The 21304-nt window shown below is 36.6% G+C and overlaps 1 protein-coding gene across 24 annotated transcripts in view; it reads right to left on the reverse strand.

Annotated features, from left to right (window-relative positions):
* dysf (dysferlin, limb girdle muscular dystrophy 2B (autosomal recessive)) overlaps nt 1–21304 on the reverse strand; it is a 110946-nt gene that overhangs the window by 71702 nt on the left and 17940 nt on the right. For 14 of the 24 annotated variants that reach the window (XM_077228260.1, XM_077228257.1, XM_077228255.1 and 11 more), the window contains exons 5-29: nt 20694–20808; nt 20306–20523; nt 15632–15760; nt 15466–15528; nt 15330–15380; nt 15069–15099; nt 14742–14857; nt 14505–14631; nt 14323–14426; nt 13401–13469; nt 13277–13320; nt 12904–12986; nt 11776–11808; nt 11374–11489; nt 8606–8719; nt 8311–8488; nt 6871–6995; nt 6676–6782; nt 6397–6592; nt 3815–3961; nt 3570–3701; nt 2561–2727; nt 2334–2448; nt 2045–2150; nt 1788–1930 (exon numbers count right to left, since the gene is read on the reverse strand). In XM_077228260.1, the coding sequence (XP_077084375.1) occupies nt 1788–1930; nt 2045–2150; nt 2334–2448; nt 2561–2727; nt 3570–3701; nt 3815–3961; nt 6397–6592; nt 6676–6782; nt 6871–6995; nt 8311–8488; nt 8606–8719; nt 11374–11489; nt 11776–11808; nt 12904–12986; nt 13277–13320; nt 13401–13469; nt 14323–14426; nt 14505–14631; nt 14742–14857; nt 15069–15099; nt 15330–15380; nt 15466–15528; nt 15632–15760; nt 20306–20523; nt 20694–20808 (2829 nt within the window). The remainder of the gene's footprint in view (nt 1–1787; nt 1931–2044; nt 2151–2333; nt 2449–2560; nt 2728–3569; nt 3702–3814; nt 3962–6396; nt 6593–6675; nt 6783–6870; nt 6996–8310; nt 8489–8605; nt 8720–11373; nt 11490–11775; nt 11809–12903; nt 12987–13276; nt 13321–13400; nt 13470–14322; nt 14427–14504; nt 14632–14741; nt 14858–15068; nt 15100–15329; nt 15381–15465; nt 15529–15631; nt 15761–20305; nt 20524–20693; nt 20809–21304) is intronic. The other 10 variants (XM_077228261.1, XM_077228259.1, XM_077228248.1 and 7 more) reach the window with 1 other exon arrangement.

Raw genomic sequence — 21304 nt, forward strand, 5'->3', positions numbered from 1 at the left:
TGTTCTGTATGATCCTATCCAGTGGTGCACAGTGCAATAAACATAAAAAAAGACAAATAGCAGACATGAGTTTTTTCAGATTAGTGAGGAAAGGATTAGTGAGGAATTAAAGTTATCTAATAGAGTAGAAAGACGGAAGGTACCACAGAAGAAATGTTTTGAATTCTGTGCTTAAAGAGTGCCACCATGAGGACAACTGATTGTACTCATAGTAACCCAAAAAAGTATTTGGACACTTCAAAAATATATTATAATAATATATTATAATAATAATAATAATAATAATAATAATAATAATAATAATAATAATAATAATAATCTACCTATCTAAAAAGCACACGTTTCAAGCAAAACTAGAATGAAACATTTTATTAATGAGTATAAAATTACAAATTTGTAAAGTTTCAGAAGTTCTGGAAGAATTCATTTGTTTGAAGATGGCATATGGTTTCATAAAAATTGAATTGCATAAGTAATACGCTACCATTCAGAAGTTTGGGGTAAGTGCGATTTTTTTTTTAAAGAAATTAATTATTCTAAGCAAGTACGTATTGTATTGATCAAAAGTGACAGTAAAGACAACTGTAATGTTACAAAAGATTTCCATTTTAAATAAATGCTGTTCTTTTAAACTTTCTACTTAAAGAATAATGAAAAAAGTATCATCACAGTTAACTATCAGTACAACAATCGGAAATGCTTCTTGAGCTCCAAATAAGCATATTAGAATAATTGTGAAATATTATTACAATTACTCTAACTGCTTTACTGTACTTTTGTAAATATAAAATAAATGTAGCCTTAGCATAAGAGCAGAGACTTCTTTCATAAATATTAAAAAAAACTTTAATCTTTAAACTGATCCCTAACTTAATAATATATATTATATATAATTAATATATATTAAGTAAAAACCACCTTTTGAACCCAAACCTCTCTCTCAAACAAATTTTCCTTGAAATTCTTTACCCAGTTTTAGTAGACCTAATTGTTTATTGCGCAGATCCAAACGGAAACACAATGAATCTCATTCAGGAAACACGAGCAAACAAATTTTTGTGTAAATCGTTCATAAATCCATTATTATGTAAACTGACAATTGAATTGAATGTGACAATTTACATAATGGATTTGCAAATGATTTATACACAAATTTGTTCTGTTAGTGTTTCATGAATGAGGCTCATTGCCATTCTCTGTCACTCTAAAAAGCAAACATGATGAAGTTCTTCAGTCTAACAGCATCATTATTGTTATCAAAAACAGTTATCTCCAGAATTTAATTTTAGATCAAAGTGTGTTTTACCCAAACTTGTTTGCCTGTGTGGATAAGGACTTTCACAGATTGAAGCAAAAACGCGTTATCGCTCTCTCTCATGTCGCACACACATGCCCCTAACACAGACCCTCACACAGATGATGAACATTAAACGTATTTGCGGCGGGACTTTGGACCTTGGTTTTTCTGCCAAGTGGATTCGAGGTGTGGGATTGATTTCAGATTATTCTCAGATGGCATGATTAATTAGGTGTCCTCTCGAGCTCCATCTGCTTCTCACCAGATGCGTTCAGGGACAGGGGAAGACCTCCTGAGACTACACAGAGCTCTTTATGTCACGCCACCCTGAGCTTTACCAGAATCCCCCCAGAATTCAAAGGGAAACAAAATGAAGCTTGGGGCCAAGATTCCACTTTTGTTTACAAGCTGCTCTCAATGTGAAACTTCGTTATTTCTTTGACTGAAAACAAACCGAGCGGGAACATTTCGCTAATGACTGATGATGTACTTTTCTAAGGGCCTCCATTTTCTGCATATCTCTACGGCGGAGTCGGATCCAACGTCTCCGGCGGTTGGTGTGGTACATCTTCTCGGATGGAACCCAGGACTTTGGCCGGCGGTCCGGGGGGAGGGTTATTCCATATTCCCACCCTACAGGTAAAAGCTAATTTATTGTAGAGATACATTTCTTTTGAAAATCATCTTTATATAAAAAATAATGAAGAGCAGAAGTCAGTGGCATAAGACTTCTGAAAGTTTCCATACCTTGATCATCCACTGCACGCTTCAGATCCTCGCTCCACTCAATATCCCCCCACACCCAGCCCGGGGGACACTCAATCTCATCTTTAGGCACAGCCTTTTCTCCATTCTGCCCCCCATTGGACACATAAAGAACAAAAAGATCAGTTCCTGGCCAACTGATTTTAATGTAGAACATAAGTTCTTTTTAAGTACAGTGAAGTTATTAATTTTATTCATGAGGCACAAATGAATACTTATAGAAAAATATTTAAGTTTCATCAGTTTTGTCACAATACAACTACACACTAACCACATCTGTGTACCCCTCTGGCATGCCAATCCACTGTCCTCCTGGCAAACGCATCTGATTTTCAAACACCTCCTCCAAAAAGCTTATATGACCTGCATCAGCGTCGTACAGCATTCTGGGCATCAAGACACATCCATGTTATGCCATTTCACAGGGTGTTCAATGATGTTGATATCACTAATACTTTTAAAAATGTCTGAGTAAATTGATGATAAGATGGTACTCACGTTTTCTCTGGGCTGACATACCAGTCTCCTGCCCAGCTCCATCCTGGAGAGGGTTTGAAGCTCTCCTTCGGCAGTTTGATTCTGCCAGTCACATCGCTGAACTTGGGGTATGTCAGACCCGTCGTACCCCAGTTCCCCACCAAGGCCAACTTAGTCTGGTTCTCATACTGTGGATCAAAATAACTCCATTATTAGCTCAGAAGCTCAAACACACAATGCTACAAGACACAATCAACTCAAAAAGAAGATATTTAAGAAATTCAACCAAATAAGATTATCAAGGCTAAATATTGTGAATTATTATTAACATTTAAAATAACTTTTCTATTTAAATATATTTTAAAATGTAATTTATTCATATTATGGCAAAGTAGAACTTTCAGCATCATTGCTACAGTCTTCAGTGTCACATGATCATTCAGAAATAATTCTAATATGCTGATTTGCTGCTCAAGAAACATTTCTCATTTGTTATCAAATTTGAGAACAGTTGCGCTGTGTAATATTTTTTTGTGGGAACCATGATGGATTTTTTTCAGGATAATTTATATATATATATATATATATATATATATATATATATATATGATTAATTTAATTCATCTAATTTATTATAAAAGATCTTACTGACTTTTGAAATGTAGCATTTTTTTAATTTTTATTTGTGTTCCAGCGTTTTATTTTTTTGTTTGTTTGTTTTTTCATTTTATGTCAGGAGATTCAGTAGATTTCAACTTTTTTCTCTCTTGGAAAAACGTTATAAAATATTTTATAAAATATGATTTGTGACTATGATAATCTAAACAAAGACAGAAATAAACTATTTTAATGTTTATTGTGTGAAATTGATTTCCAAATCAATAAGTTGAATATACACTGCTGGAGATTGTTAATAGAGAGATTAATAAAGTAGTGATAGAGTGAAACGTGTTAGCTAAAAGTCCACAGGGCAAAGACCCAGAGGTGAAGAAACACCAAACAAATGCATGTTGGGTAACTGCCCACTCACCGTTTCTGCAAACACAGATAGTTTGCCCTCTGCAAACTGGTTAAAGGACTTGACATCAGCAGCGAGTCCAAACCACAGCTTGACCCTGAGCTGAGCTGGGATCTTACTACATCCCACGTCTTCCTGCGGACACTGAGCACAGCATTACACACAGAGAATCAGAGATTTATCACTACCCCTACGGTTCCATTCATCATTTACACTGTAGCATTAGTATGTCCTTTGCCTTCAAATAGTGTGTTTACCTTCATGAAAACCGTCTGAAGTTGTCCACAATGCCTGCCACAGTAACCCTGGGAAAAGAGAACTTGATGGGTGGGAATTCTGTGGTAGGCCACTCGTCTGTCTCCCTGAAGCATCCAGATTATTATATCTGGAAAACTGTTCTGGGGCTGAAAGAAAGAAAGTACTGCTGTCAATCGATTAAAAAAATATCTAATTAATCGCACATTTTTAGTAATTAATCAAGTTTTTTTTCTTAATTTCTGGGTGTGAAATTAGTAATTATAGCCATTAAAAATTACAATGTAATTAAAAGTCAACATTTCATAGGCTTTAAAAATATATATAACAACTTTTAATTTATCCTAAAACCATCTTCACGTAAACCCATTAAACCCAAATAAACCAAAATGCCACATTTAGCTGTGCTTTTAATATAGCAGGGCTCAACACCCCACCACGAGTTACAGTTTTCCTTATTTTTGACCCATGTAACCATGTATTTTAATATATTAAGTTGTTAAAACACCAACCCAGTGCCATTCCTTCCTATTCACAAAGTGTGCAAGTTGTGTAGGGCCCCCGACCCACCAGGGGGCCCCCTTGCTCTCAAAGAGGATTTAATGACTAGCATTTTAGTTTCGGTTTGGATTTTGGCTTCCAGGGATTATGAAAACAAGATGTCGCATCCCGTTCCTTTGCTTTAAAGTGGTGCGCTGTCACCCTTTACAAGTAGCATCCAAATCAGTCAAATCATGTAACATGACTGTCTTAATATACAGTCTCCTGCCGGATGTGCTCGATACTAAAGAAAAAAGGAGTTAAAAGCGTATTGAGCTGTGAAAGAGATGCTGTTCCCCAGGTGGCTTTCTGGAGCAAAACTCGGACAAGAATAAGCTACTTTGCATTCCGGGTGTGCGATTAAAAGGACAAATATACATAAAAAATTTCAAAATGCCCGAGTTTTAGTTAAACAAGGTCGGTTATGTCTTAAGTGAACATAAACAGTTGGGAAAGTAACTGAAAGCTTGTCAGTATATTATATCTGTGCATTTGGTCTTAAAGTGACAGCAGCCTAATAAACATGCTGCTCTCTGTGTCATTTAATGTTAATCAAACAACAAAAGAAAATGAGAGAATCATTCACTGCTCTTCACTGAAAAACTTTTAGGAACTTTAATAAGAATCAATGTATATTTCATTTATATGGTGAAGACTATTTAGAGTTTAATTTTGAAATTTTATAACTTTATTCAATAGACCTTATTAGCCAGAGAAACGAGGGTGCAGCCATCTTTAGAATATTGTCTTTGCACTTCCGTTTTTGCGGTTGCTCTGTAGATTTCTATGGCATTGCTGTCCAGGAGTAATTAGCTTTTGAAGTGGATTTACTTAATTTAAAGTTAACGAAAGTTATCATGAGGATTGTAATGTTTAAAGCAGATGTCTTAACAAATGTCAGTATCCCAGCCCTCACACTCCGACTCGTCCGGACGCTGCTGCACACACAGAAAAGGACTCTTTTACATCATTTAACTTGATTGAATTAAAGCATTTTTCTCATATGCATGTTCTGTATGATCCTATCCAGTGGTGCACAGTGCAATAAACATAAAAAAAAAGACAAACAGCAGACATGAGTTTTTTCAGATTAGTGAGGAAAGGATTAGTGAGGAATTAAAGTTATCTAATAGAGTAGAAAGACGGGAGGTACCACAAGAGAAATGTTTCTAATTCTGTGCTTAAAGAGTGCCACCATGAGGACAACTGATTGTACTCATAGTAACCCAAAAAAGTATATGGACACTTCAAAAAGATTTTAAAACGAGCCGTTCATTTATAAATATTCAGGATCGCTGTAAAAATACAGACCGGAAGACAAAAGACATCGAGCACAGCGCTGAAAAGGGGCGGGGCTACATAAGGTCTATAGGCTTAATTGTTTATTTCATTTGTATCTTTTTTTCTATTGTATTTGTCCTATTGTTTTTATGTTAGTTTTTTATGCTTTTAATGACTGTTTCAAGTCATTGTTGTTGATTGACAGTGAAACTGCTCTGAAAGAACAGATTAAGGGGTTGGAGGTCATTTTGTGGTTTTCATGAATGCATTGACATGGGCACCCCCTACAAAGTTTTGCTTAGGGCCCCCAGAAGTCTGTCACTGCACCAATCTTTTACATATCAGTAAAATTTCACAATTAATTCTCAATTACAATTTTTAAAGCGGATGGTCGAAGTTTACTTTAGACTTTAGCATAACTAATATAAAGTTCAAACATCTTTAAGTTGAGTTCAAACAGCTCAAAGACAAGTAAACAGCCAGTAATAAAATAAGAACAAATAAACAAATTACAAGTGACAACACAAATAAATACAACAGCACAGATTAAGCAAATGAAAAAAAAAATTGTTTTAAGATTTTCAGGTAGGTCTAACAGTAGTATTCAGGTTACAAATACTACAGAAATTAAATAATACAATCAAATGTAACATAACACTGCACAGCCTTCACTATATAATTCAATTAAATATTGATTAATCCCTATTAAAGCATAACAACACTAAAATATATCATTTTGACATGCAAGCTACAGCTCTTTCACCTCCTCAGCGAGGTGACGTAGTCTCATGGTCCAGTCCTCAGCCTGCTCCAGCACAGCACTCAGCTCGGTCTCTGGTCCGTGTTTGAGCGCCAGTGCCGTCTGCACGATCTGCTGCATGTTAATCTTGCGCAGATTCCTCAGAGCTTTATCCAGCGGAGTCGCACAGGGCCATTTATCCACCTCGGGGAGCTCCTCACTACAGCACATACACACAAGAACGCTTTAGTTGGTCATAGTGCGTGCGGTACAGCTTTACAAAACACTTGAACACATCTGCACCTGCAGTCGGCTATGACATCATCAAGCAGCTGCACAACCCTCTCTTCCACTTCCTGTTCGTCACTTCTTGCTTTGAGCTCCAGCTGTACCTGCTCTAGGTTTGATTCCTATTATGATAAACGTATTAGGAAATACAATTATAACTGTTTGTGGTTTGATATATTTTGATGTGTTGACCGAAGAGACGCTCCTCACCAGTCGGTCAACTATGCTGAGCAGCATGTTCAGGGCCTCTATGCGAGGGCCGATATCTTCCCACTCTGAAGACAAGACCACCACAGGTTTCACATTTCCCCATGGCAGGTAGTAGTAATGGCAGCCTAAATAACAATGTAAAACAGTGGAAGCGATGTTAGATACTTGAGTATAACTCATTGGCTTATAGGTAATAAGATCCTTCCAAATTTTAATATAAAATTAAATGTTATTGGGTAGGTCATGTAACACAAAGCTTCAATCCTAGCTTCAAAACTCTTTTTTCACAAAATCACATAGGGCTCTGCATTTTTCCTTTAACTAGTATAGATAAGCACTATCTGTCACAGTCATCGTCTGCACCGTTCTGTCTTCGTCTTCACTACACTTCCCAGCATCCTCCTTGTCTGCACACCTGAACTCATTCCCTCATTACCCACCTGTTCATCGTCATCATCATCTGTGTCACCTGTCCTCACTTCGTGAGTGTTCATTTGTACTTGTATTTAGTTGCCTTCTGTTCAGTTAGTCCTTGTCGGTTGTTAGTCTTGTTTAGTGGTGTTCATGCGTGTGGTCCTGCCTGTCTTCCTAGCTGTCTGAACCTGAGTGTTACTTTGAAGTAAACTGTCTAAATTGGAGCTTTTGCCTTTGAGTCCTTCTTCAACCCGCACTGCACCCGGACACTATCGTTCAGAGGTTTAGACTAAAATGTTTTAATGTTTTACAAAGAAGTCTCTTTTGCTCAAGGCTGCTTTTATTTGTAAAAATACAGTAACTTAAAATAACTTTTAATATATGTTATAATGTATTTTACTCATGTGATGGCAAAGTAGAATTTTCAGCATCACATGAACCCTCAGAAATCATTCTAAAATACTGTTTTGGTGCTCAAGAATCATTTATTATTATCATCAAAAAACAGTTGTGCTGCTTAATATTTTTGGGCACACCGTGATACCTTCTTTTTAAAGGATTCTTTGATTAGAAAGTTCAAAAGAAAATCTTTTGTAATGTTACAAATGAAATAAATGTCTTTTACTATATATATGAATATATTTTACTTAATTCACACACATATATATATATATATATATATATATATATATATATATATATATATATATTATATACAGTATATGTGCCATTTCTTCAAATGAAATTAATAGTTTTAGTCAGCAAGGGTGCATTAAATTGATAATGCACCCTTGCTGAATAAAACTGTTAATATCTTTCAAAGAAATGGCACATATACTGTACACACACACACACACACACACACACACACAGAAAAAATATTCTGGTGTTTCTGTTAAAGGAAGAACAAATGCCACAAGAATCCACTTCAAAGTGAAATTATAATATGGACATTTTATGTGGGGCATTCCAAAATTTATGGTTGATCTAAACATTTCAAGTCTAAATCATTAGGTGGTTTCTCACCATCAAACACAGCCCTGCTGAACTGAGTGGTGGAGGGCAGAGGCAGACAGGTGTTGTCGAACTTGTTGCCGTAGTTACCAATACTGACTTCAAACTGAATCGCATCATCCACATCCTGAAGAAGAGTGGCTGAGTAGAATGCAGCAAAGAGGGAGAACTTCCTCTTCCGCATAAATTTCTGTGCGACACAACACACCACTGTCAACTGGTCTTTCACTGATATTAAATGATGCATTCCTGTGTAAAATGATCTCATGTCTGATGCTAAACCCAGGAGGAATAACTGTGATCGCACCTCTACCACCAGCAGGTCATCAGGGTGTATGTCTTCAATCTTTTGCTCCACCTGATCAGACAGCTTCGTAATGAGTTCTAACAGCACACGTCCTCGATAGGCCACACCCTCTCCCTATGTCAAAAAACACACACATTGGAACTTATTATTAGGAAGTAGGCCTATTATTACAGTAAGTAATATTAAAGGGGGTATATGTAAGAATTCCCATGAATTGATCACTTTTTTTATTACCAATGTGTGAACAGCTTGTAACAAAACTTAAAAAACAAGACCTTCCCCGACTTCCTAGGTTTTCTGTGAAAGACTGTAGACTGTTATTTAGAAAGACGGGGGATGTTTTGCCGAGAAAATCAAAAGTATCTGATGTTCATGCATGGTCCCAAAAGCCTCTCTTCTGTTCAATGGCACATGAAATGCATTCTTATACAATGTTTAGGATAATGCAGAATGAGCCACTCTGTACTGTAATGTCAATGTGTCATGCAAAGAAAAGTGATTCATTCAAACTATAGTCTCACATGGTCAGATTTATATAGTCTATTGTCTCAAATGTACTTTATAATCAAATTATCATAACTGTCATTTTAATTACCTCATCTGTCGGCCTGATACCTGTGAATTGCAGAGCTTGTGCAAACATAACCGCATCGCTATGATCAGATGCTTTCTTAAAGCTCCAGTAGGTAGCTTTTGTAAACAAATATTTGTTAAAACTGTCACTATGTCCTGTAAGTAGAATATGAGACAGATAATCTGTGGAAAAAATCAAGCTCCTCTGGCTCCTCCCTGTGGTCCTACTGCCATTTGCAGAAATACACCGCTCCCGGTCAGAAACAACCAATCAGAGCCAGGAGGAATGTCTTAACAGTGTCAATCACACTCGTGTACGCGCGGATCACCCCTCTCTTGCACAGCGCGAGCGCGTACCGTTGTTCGTGACTCTCCTGTTCGAACTCGTTCATCCAAATGAACGAATCTTTTTTCGAGTAATTTCGTTCATTCAACGAACGAAATGACTCGAAAAAAGATTTTTTAATTTTGAACGAGTCTTTTCCGTTCATTCAACGAACGAAATGACTCGAAAAAAGCTTAGTTCATTTGGATGAACGAGTTCGAACAGGATCACGAACGTGCATCACAGAACAGAGCAAGGCGAGCATTTGTGCTTATAAGACTTAAAGTTTTTTTTTTTTTTTAAATGACCGATCGTTTGCTAGATAAGACCCTTATTCATCGTCTGGTATCGTTTAAAACCCTTTGAAGCTGCGCTAAAACTGTCATTTGGTCCTTGAAACGTTTGTGTCCTATTGAAGTCCATTATATGGAGAAAAAGCCTGGAATGTTTTCATCAAAAACCTTAATTTCTTTTCGACTGAAGAAAGAAAGACATGGACATCTTGGATGACATGGGGGTGAGTAAATTATCAGCAAAAGTTTTTTTTAAAAGTGAACTAATCCTTTAACGTTATCTTAGTAGCTATTTATAACTTATAGAAAGAGTGCAACCTTATAAAGTTACATGTAGGCTATTGCAAAATACATAATGATTTGAGGACCAAGTTTGTAGTCAAAGTATGGGCAGGCCATAGTCAATGTAAAGCATATTGTTGATGTTTCGTCCCTATTAGTGAATGTTCCATAACTGTTTATAATCCGCCGTCATCAGTGGGCCTGCTTACTAGCCTGCGCGTTCACGGCTGGCTCCGCTGTGGGGGAGGAGCTGTGGAGGGAGGGCTGTAGAGCAGCAGAGGGCAAGGGGGTTGGACCTGTAAGTTGTGCTTGTTCAAATTTTCAGGCTAAGTCAACATTTTCTTAAAACTCCCTACTGTAGCTTTAACTGCAGTTTTCTCACCGCTGTCATTTTTGTTGTGTGTTTATATTGTTATTGAGGGGAAAGCATGCACATATTTACATATTAACCTAAACGTCACTCTCAGCAGCGTGGGCGACATCTGGATGTTCTTTAACAGTGTATTGCTACAAAAGTTATTTTCTACATATTTTTTGTTCGAAGCAAAAAATGAAAAAGTTTATTTGTCGCACCCTGATGCATTCGCGTGCATCTAACGTAATCACAAACGTGCACAGCGCATGATAAAAATCAGAACACAGTTCAATATATTGTGTTTTTTTATTATTAATTTGGTGCTATTATGCACAGCTGAGTACAAACTTGTGTTTACTATGTGTGTCACATAAGGCGGCTTTCTGCTGCATGCAAACAGATTATTTTGAGGAGACAGTGGATTGCCGTTCATTTGCCTCCCTGACTGCACTTGCTATGGACCAATACACTGCAGGCTCACTCGCGCTCATATCCAAGGTAAATCAATAACACTAACATCCCTTACAAGCGTTTTATTTAACTAAATACATTGTAATCGGCTAAAACGCATGCGCAGTTTACTTTACTTCCTGAATAAGTGCACACCCGAGTCCATGTTTCTTTCACATTTACGCATTTATTCAGAGCACCTCCTTCAGGTAGTCTCGGGTTCGGTAAAACGGTGAGTTAGCATGACAGCTTTCACATTAACAATTTTTCATTAGAACCATGCCCCCTTCCAAACTAAACTGGCAGTGTAAAAACGTCAAGTGAAATTAATGTAGTGAAACAACTTTGATGTTTAAAAATATAAAGACAATATTTTACAAACAAGCTTCAAGAAACTCTGTAAAAGTATAATTTATATATATATATATATATATATATATATATATATATATATATATATATATATATATATATATATAGTAAATCTCACCTTTCCCAGGTTTAGTGCCTCATGTGGGTCTGAGAAGGCTGTGAACTCTCTAGGGCTCCCATACATGTTGACAAAGCAGGGGCCAAAGGTCGGAAGAAAGCCTATATTGTCATCAACTTGTTGATATAAAAGAGCAAGAATTAGACACACAGCAGTATACTCTAGCTTTAGGAGCAGTAAAAATAAATAGCAAATTGCAAACATCTTGACACATTCAAATGGCAAATACATTTGTCATTTAGTCATAGAAAACACCTTATCTAAAGACTATCTGAATAAAGCTATAGGCAACTTATAAACTATAAGCACTATGGCCCAACAAAAGGCAAAATCTGACATAGGCATTGGTGCGATCTACAGGAAGGGTAGCACAGATTTTTGAGATCAGTAAGACACACATACTGGTGCTGTGGAAGGTCCTGAGAAGGAACTCATCTGAGTGCAGAGAGAAATAAAAGTTGAGACAAAATAAGAATAGATGAAGTGAATATTGCCGGCAGTGCAGCCGATGCCTTGCAAACGGACTCATGCACGATTCTTTAGTAATCATGTCTGCACCAGACGTAGAGTTAAATTTGCACACCAAACTCACTCTATGCAACACACAAAATATCACAACCAACTGCAAACTGCTAACATACTGAAACCAATTTCAGTTACACTAAAATATACTACAATCACTTGTTTTTTTTTTCCCTCAAATGCAACAATACAACAATTGTGATCAGTCATTCCTCCTTGGCAATCGCATAGATGCCAAAGTTTAAAAAAGTAGCTAAAAAAATAGTAGTTTTAGTCATCCTTGTCTCTAATTCAGAGTAAAACATGCAAGCTAATTTTACACAACACTCCCCAAAATGCAGTGTTAATTTCATTCTTGAGGTTCAAATCACTGCCAATTCATTACTTACATGATGACAATACAAAGTGATACAAAATCAAATCAGCTAGCAAACAACAAGTAGTGTTTTTCCTCACTTCAACACTGGAACCAACAAATTACCCAAAAAATGGGATGTCTCTCAACATTGACAAATGCACTTAAAGGTGAAGAATATTTTCTTTTGATGATACGTTACAACTACTAGACAAATAGAGTAGACAGACTCTACAAATAAATGTATTGATGCTGTTTGACTTCCCAAAGAGAGTGGCAAACAGCACTGCTGTCTGAGTAACTCAACGTGTCAAGTTCTGGCTCAACCAATGTGAGTTTTGGGAAGGACTGATTGTAACAAGCTCTTGCACAGGGAATTGACAAGATGTACCATTTTGTCATTGTTTGGACTGATAACCCTGTGCTTTTGACTACTGCCTGTTATACGGTTTATGATTCTTGGATTTTCCCATTAAAAATTGCATTTGGATTCTCAACCTTCGTGTCTCGGAGCAGTTTGTTACAGATATAGAGAGTACAAAAATTGCAAAGCAAGACAATGACCCTCTAGATTTGCCACTGCACCTAACAAAAGCCTTCAATCAAATTTTTTATTTTGAGAAGCAATTTGTACACAACAAAACATTGCCTACCCTCAATATCTCCTCCAGGTGCTGAGATTTTGGACATACATAAGTGTGTAGTGCCAATAACATCATTGTGGCTAGCGCGATCCCTGAGAGAATGAGAATGGGAATGTTTGTAAGATAACACATTTTTATCATAAATAAAGCAATCCATATTAACATAATATGGTGGTTAGTTTATTTATTTATATAGCACAATAAGACAACTGTCGCTGACCATTGTGCTGTACAGATTTTTTAAAGACAACACCATTTAAAACAATAAAATAACATACAAAGACATTTACAAACAGAAAAACCAAGCTCAAATAGACTCTGTATTCTGTAGCGACTACCCTACAAGTAAGTTTTAAACACATGGAAGAAAAATGTAACTCACCAATCTAAAATGCGTATCCTCATCTTTTCACACATGGATGGAAACTGGAGTGAAAAACAGACTGTTAATAAATCTATTGAAGTACTTGTTAGGTTGTTCTGTGAGGTGAGTGTGTGTAATTTACCCTGATGGGCAGAGTGAGGCTCTGGTTCCACTGAGGGTTGGCGTTTTTCTCCAGAATCTTACTACTCATCTAGTAGAAATAGAAAAATATAATATCGGTACCTCTTGAGCAAATTATTAATCCTATAAAGCATGACATATAAAATAATAGTCCAAAAAATTATATCATATCTGATACATTAGGCTTTTATGGCTCGTATAGTATGATATACTGTAGGAGAATATGGAGCTCATACTCAAAGAGGAAGAGGAAAAAAACAAGTTTTATTCAGAGGCTCAAACTGAGTAAAAATATGCAATATTTATCCAACAATTTAAATCAATGAGATCTTTATAACAATATATCAGACTTTTTACATTAAATGCACTTAAATATTGGTCTTACTCTATATCTGCCAATAATATATCATAAGATGATATTTAAATGCATAGTTTTATGATCAAAGCTCATGTTTAATGCAGTGCAATGTAATACAATGAAAATGAAAGATGTACAAATAAATATTCCTCAAAAGCCTGATCTATCATATTTGATATACAAACTTTTTCAGTTTTTTTCTAAATAAAAAAAAGATATACATTGCGTCATCAGGTAGACCACCATTGCTTTAGTCCAGTAAATGTTCATCTTGAAATATTACTTACAATAAAAAATGTGTATTCCTACGTTTACTTCATAAAAAGTAGCACAATGACTTATGCATCTCAACCTGAATGGGGACATTTTTAGAATTACACTAAAAGGCCTTTAACTTGCTTAAAAGTAAGATGACAGAAGTCACGGAGTAGATTCTAAACAACAGGTATTTTGAGCATAGATTTGATCATGTTGATAATTTAGAAATTTAAAAATCAAATATGATACGGTAGGTTTTTTTAGGCTTAATACCTCATGATTCAACTAGTTACAAAGACAGAAGTACCGTTTTTCCTGCAAAGTTGACCTCCACCAATGGATCCACCAGGTTCTTACGATTGGTTTCAAAACCAAGGAAGTGTTTGACATCGTCTATTAGAGCATCATCCACTGCCGAAGGAGGAGAGCAGATTAACAGAAGCAAACAGAAAAGGCACACACCTACACACAGACGTGTTTGATACTCACTCTGAGGCAGATCATCTGCCCTGTAAACTCTGACAGTAAACGAGGCACCCCTCAGGGTAAGACCAGCTGGTCTCAACAGGTTCCCCTCTATATCCTCTTTTTCTTCCAGACCCTCTTTCTTATCCATCTAACACACAGAATTGATGTTTTCAAAAAAGTGAAAGAAAACTTTACAATAAAGTTCAATTTGTTAACATGCTGCTGCTGAATCATAATCGATCTCTCTCTCTCACTTACCGGAGGTTCATCACCTGCAGCCAGCACACACATGCTGACCTTCAAATAACCTCTGGCCCCAGCAGAAAGATCATCAGGGTCTGACAGCAACAACCATTTCCTGAGAATAGCATGTCCTGTTCAGTGGAATAGAAAAAAACGGTTTAATATAAAACATTGGGGGGGGGGGGGGGGGGGGGCATTTTAGCTTCAATTTTAGAGGCAACAAAGCTTAATTGTGTCTAAAAAAAACAAACATGTCCAGAGGTTTGTTTGTTCTGAGACACAATCAAAACGGTACTTTGGAGAAGAGCAATTAACATCACATTATGACTGTGTGGTACTTACGGTGTTCTTTATACACCATGCCGACATCCAGCTGAAAGAGAAAACACAAAACCAGCACTATTGTTAGCAGAGCCTGAAATAACAGACACATGTGTGATGAAAATGATAGATCTAAGAAAAAACATGCTTGTGACCAGTAAAGAAAATCAAAATACAGATATCCTGGAACTCACAGTAAATGAGAAGAAACCGCCAAATGAAGACAGTGATTAACAAGAGAAGGAAAGAGGGAAGAAAAATAAGAAATAATAGCATATCTACCTTGAATTCTCCAATAACATAGTCTTTCCGTAGTGACTTGGAGTCAAATACCTTTGAACAGACATAGACAAGATAACTGCAGGTTTTTGTTCAATGAAACAACAACAACATTAATAATGATAATAATATAACTTACGGATAAAAATATAGGTTCATCAAAAAGATCTGAAGGTTTCTCATAGAAGTTTAGAAAGAAAGTCTGAAAGGACAGAATATATGTGTATAATTACATCTGAGCATTTACTCGATTGTTTACATAATTTTTATTCCCAGAGTGATAAAACAGGGGGGGGGATAGTTACCTCATCAAAAAATGGATTATTGCCCTTCTTGATGCGTGTTCTCTTTGTCTGTCCTCCAACTGTGACCTTGACAACTGGTTTAATGTTGACACCAGGGAGCTGCCTTCCCTCAATAATGCGCACCCGTACCTAAAAGTAGCATTCAATAAATAAATGTTTCTGGACTTTTGAAATCAAAACAACTCAAATATATCAGCTAACGATTGAATTATCACATAGGAAATTAAAGCACTTTTTAAACATATATTTGGATAAAACCAAAATGCTTAAATTGGTGGTTCTTAACTGGTTTTGTAAGTTTACATCAAATGGTGACAACACAGTATCAAAACTGTTCATGATACAAAAGTAAACAAAACATCCTTAAAATTAGAATTTTATTATAATTTAATAATAATCATTATCCATATTATAGTTACTATTGTTGTTACTGCTTATAATTATACTTAGTATTATCTGCCTAATTCAGCAGGCCTCAACCAATGATAAATTAATGTTTTACTATAAATTGTTTTGTTTCCACAAATCTTTCATTTGAGTTGAGAACTACTGGCTTAGATGTACTTAAATATTGTAACTTTTTTTTTTATTGTACAGTTACAATTTTCAAAATCTAAATTAAACTCTTGGTTATCATTGGATTCTACAATCCAACGTTTATAAATAGATTGTCTTGCCTTGAGCAAATAGACAAGTTCACAGCCAAAGTAATTTTTTGATTTATTGCACAGTACTTTTTATTACCACAAGGTGGCCCTATTTTCAAAGCAGAAGCACAAGAGTAGACAGTGATTGTCATGTGACAAAGATACAGACTTTAATTAGGGAGTCCATTCTGTACTGAGCAATAAGAAAACACTATTAATTGGATTTTTACAATTTATAGACAAAAAGTAATTTTTGTTGTTAGCATATGCTAAATATATATATATATATATATATATATATATATATATATATATATATATATACAGTGTTGTGCAAGTTACTTCCAAACTGTAATACAGTATATATTACTTGTTACTGTTATTTAAAAGTAATTCATTACCTTACAATATTACTGTCTCAGAATTGTAATGCGTTACATTACTCCTGTATTACTTTTGAGTTACTTTCACCAAAATAACTATACAGAAGTAGAACTTAACATTCTAAAATGACTAGGGCTGTAACGATATGCCATATCATATGAAACCGAAATCGCGACACTCAGATCCACGAACCTGCAGAATGTCGACACACCCCTTCCAACTCCCAGCGTTATCCATACCGTCCAGATCCAATGCTACCACATCTTTAAATTACTATTAGTATTATTTGAAGTTAACTTAACATTATAAAATATGTAGACCTACACCACAAAACTAGTTGAGGATAAATTATTAAAAATTTGGGAATTCCAGCGTTATGGACATGACATTTGCAGACTTGCAGTCAAAACTTATATAATTATATAAAAATGCATTAATACCAAAATATTGAAACGTCTGTTTATCCATAGGCTCCTCCCAGAAAAAATATCAGTCTACACATGCGTTTTATATTTAGCCTAATATTAGGGAAATCGACAGTCATGTGTGACAAAAAAAAAATCTTTAACTTTTAGGAGGCAACGATTTTTGTTGTTGTAATTCTGTGAATTACACTGCTCAAATCTAATGAAGAAGGGTTGGCTCTCCACACAGGGCTGGACTGGTAATCTGGCATACCGGCCAAATGCCCGGTGGGCCGACGTGCTTTTTCGGCCGATACATCTCTTTCTTTTTTCTTTTTCTTTTTTTTTACGGCCCATAAAACTCGTACATCGGCAGTCCATTCGTTTTGTTTTGTTTAATTGACGGCGCTGGGTTAGTGCCGATGTAATGCATTGGTCAAAAAAAAAATCATATTTTTTTCCAATGACAGACCGGCCCATGAAACACGTAGGCTAGATCAGCGGCCCATTGGTTGTTTTCTTGATTGACACTGGGCTGGCCCAATCACATCTTGAAACACCTCCCTCTTTGTGCTTTGAGTGAGCGTGCAGTGTCACGTGTACTGTGTATCTGACTGTCTATAGTCTGAAGGCGCTATAAGGCTTGTTCGACTTGAACCGGCGCTGCAAAGACCGATCGGTTGATGACATCAAAGTACCGCGAGAGCGATTCAAAAGCATAAGGAGCCGTCTGCTCTCTAATCGCTCTCGCGGTACTTTGATGTCATAAACCGATCGGTCTGTGCAGCGCCGGTTCAAGTCGAACAAGCCTATAGACTTGAACCGGCGCTGCACAGACCGATCGGTTGATGACATCAAAGTACCGCGAGAGCGATTAGAGAGCAGACGGCTCCTTATGCTTTTGAATCGCTCTCGCGGTACTTTGATGTCATCAACCGATCGGTCTGCGCAGCGCCGGTTCAAGTCGAACAAGCCTTGAGAGATGGAGAAGAAACTCAAGGAATGTGCAGAGAAATAGCGTGAAAAATAGATATAGGCCCTTCAAGCAGACGCTGTAAAATGTGTCAAAGTATATGTGTTTTCTGCAGCAGCAGGACCTTCATCAGCTCCAGTGGCTGATGAGGAGGATAGTGAGGAGGATAAGGAGAGAGAGATGAGAAAGTGTAGAGTCTGTGGTAAGCAGAACTGCTTTTTAAAACACTTTGGCTATGAGTGTAGGAACCCATTAACTAGTTACGCATTATTTCCACATCTGCATTGATGACGATTACCGCAATTTACTAGAAGTTTAATGAGACGCGTTTGTATCCATGTTTTCCGCCAAAATAAAAGCTTGATGCAGTTTCCGTCAAAATAAAAGATCATGTGCTTATCTCTTTCAAGTTTATAAATTAGTACAAAACTAATTATGAAAGTTTTCTTTATTTTTCAGTGCATTTGTTTTACAATATATGGCTATTAGGCTACTGTCTTGAGATTAATTATAACTATTACTATGTAGTAGTGTAATATAGTAAATATAGTTCTATACTAAAAGAGTTTTTTTTCTGTGTTTAATTTGCACACTAAAAATGGGTTGGAGCTTTTAATTTTTAACTCTCAAAGTGCACCAGATTGATGAATTTAACATTAAAATGCACACAATTTTCTTAGGGGGGGCATGGCCCCAAACCCCCCTAGAGGGACAGAGGTCCACCCACCACAGTTTTACCAAAGATCCTGTGGGAAACACTGGTATAGCTATGCCAGTGCAGCTTATAGCTTGTTTTTTGATGCATCACTGCGGAGTATAGTTCAATTGTATTAATAAATTACAATTTGTACTTATTTCATCTGTTAACTCTCACTCGTTCCTACTCATTACATGCCATTAGTGGTTTTAATGAATAGGAGTTGAACATATTCAAGGGTGTGCAAAGATGGGTGGTGTTTATGATCATATGTAGTGGACCAGTCTGGGTCAAAATGCCAGGGCCGATTTTCTGTCCCAGTCCAGCCCTGTCTCCACAGAACATAAAATATTCATTTTATTTTATTTTTCGTGTTCGCTTTTATGAGGAAAAAATGTTAGAGACGTGACAGTTCTCCGTTACGGACGCGACCGTTCTGAAGCGGCACTAAAAGACTGCTTTAAAACTTTCACAGACACCTTACACAGAAGACACGAAGCCTTTCTTTAAAGTGAATTTCGTTTTGTATTAATTGTACGGACCTGAAAAATATATCTATATTGAAATGTCTACTTGTAAACAGAACAATTCAAAATGACAGAAAACAGACTGCTCTCTGCTTATGAAATGAAATGTGCATTTCTCTCTGGTGCATTCACTACTGCGAAGATCGCGAGTCAGCATCGTCAACTTCATCTTGACTTTATTAATAAACAATCAACATGTCTCCTTGCTATATTTGACATATTCATAATCATTGTTTTTGCCGGTTCTTTGTGACAGCTTTTAAGTGCTTTATCGGCAGCGCCGCCGCCCTTACATGAACGCGTCACCACGGCATCAAAAACATGATTGCGTGATGAAAACATGAAAAATACCACATAAACATAGCCTAACTGTTTAGAAAGAAAACACTGAACAAATAGCCTAATGCGCATACGTCCATCTCGCGAATGTAGTCTTCTTCATGCCATCTTCAGCATTAGCCGCTTTTCCACTGGCCAGCGCGAGCACAGAGGCCGAAATCATACCTCACGGCACTCCTGTAAAAAATAAATCGGACCTAATATATCAGACGCTGCCATTTAGTCTTTAATTACAGACTTGGACACCACACGCGGCTATTGACTGTCCACGAACAGGTAATTTAGCCTACTTGCATTTTTCATTCGTTAATGTCTGGCGGTCTTGCTGTTTTTTTTGTTGTTGTTGTTTTTTTTTGTTTTACAATTAAAACTAAAAGTCTGTTGTAACGCAAGCCTTACCGAACATGTACCGAGTAAAATATTACTGAAAATTGATAAGTAATGCCTTACACTACTGCGTTACAGCAAAACGTAATATGTTACTGTAATGCATTACTTTTGTAACGCGTTACTCCCAACACTGTATATATATATATATATATATATATATATATATATATATATATATATATATATTTGAAGTTTATGAAGGTGGCATATTTTCAGACGTCGTAGAGACTAGCCACACATGACAAAGCAAATAGTGGATTCATAGACACATACAGAGATGCACACCCAAACAAAGATTCATACTTATACACACCTGCAGGTCCTGGGGTTTGTCAGACAGAGAAGATTTGTTTCCCTGGTGTTTCTTTTTCTTAAGGCCGTGGTTAAAGTTCGGTGGAGCCTTTTTGGGTGGTGCTGTAGGGGCCCCGATGTCCTGCCCCTGTGGCCCTGGTGTAGGTTCAGGCTCCTCCACCACCTCCATCATCAACATGCTCTCAGTGTCATCCTCGCCCAGAGTGTCCAATGAGAAAACTACACAGTCATATACACAAGTCAAATGAATCACATTACTAAGGGCTCATTATGACATATTTGTGTAAACAAATATTAGTGAAATCAAATCTAAGCAATGAAACTTTTGCATCCTCTAACAGTACATGTGTGTATGAATGGGACCTACTGTATATTGTAAGTAGACTGACCTGTAACTGTGTCCAGCTCCACTGGGGTATGCTGGGCCTCTGGGTGTGGAGGAGGCTGGAAGATGGGCACCATCCCTGGAGGAGGGATGTAGGAAACCTGCAGGGTTACTGTGGCCTGGCAGAGGGAACACAGATTAAAGATGTTTTGACACTTCTCAGAAAGACTGAAGAAAAGAGTACAATATCTGCAAATGATGCAACGACAAATGTGCAACAAACATCTGTTTCAGAAAGTAAATATTTGCTGTAATAAAACTCATAGTTGGAACTCTGATATTTTCTCATTATATCACAGGCTCTTAATACATTTATTTGTAATCTAGAATCTTAATAATTTTGGGGTGTATTGGTCCAGAATTATATTTATTATTCATACACCTACAGAAAAAACAAACTACATCTGCAATATACAATAACCTGAGTATACTAATAGATGATAGATGTAATACTACAGGCACTAATTTGCAATACCATACAAAAGTATGGGATCAGTGAGATTTCTTCATAAAATTAATAAAAAATGTATTCAACAAGAATGAACTAAGACATTTTTATTTCAGCTTAGATTACTATTTCATATAAATGGTGTTCCCTTTCAGTCAGTTATGCTC

Source organism: Siphateles boraxobius, unplaced genomic scaffold (assembly GCF_051911475.1).
Source record: "Siphateles boraxobius isolate OS27281-9 unplaced genomic scaffold, OSU_SipBor_1 130, whole genome shotgun sequence".
NCBI lineage: Eukaryota > Metazoa > Chordata > Actinopteri > Cypriniformes > Leuciscidae > Siphateles > Siphateles boraxobius.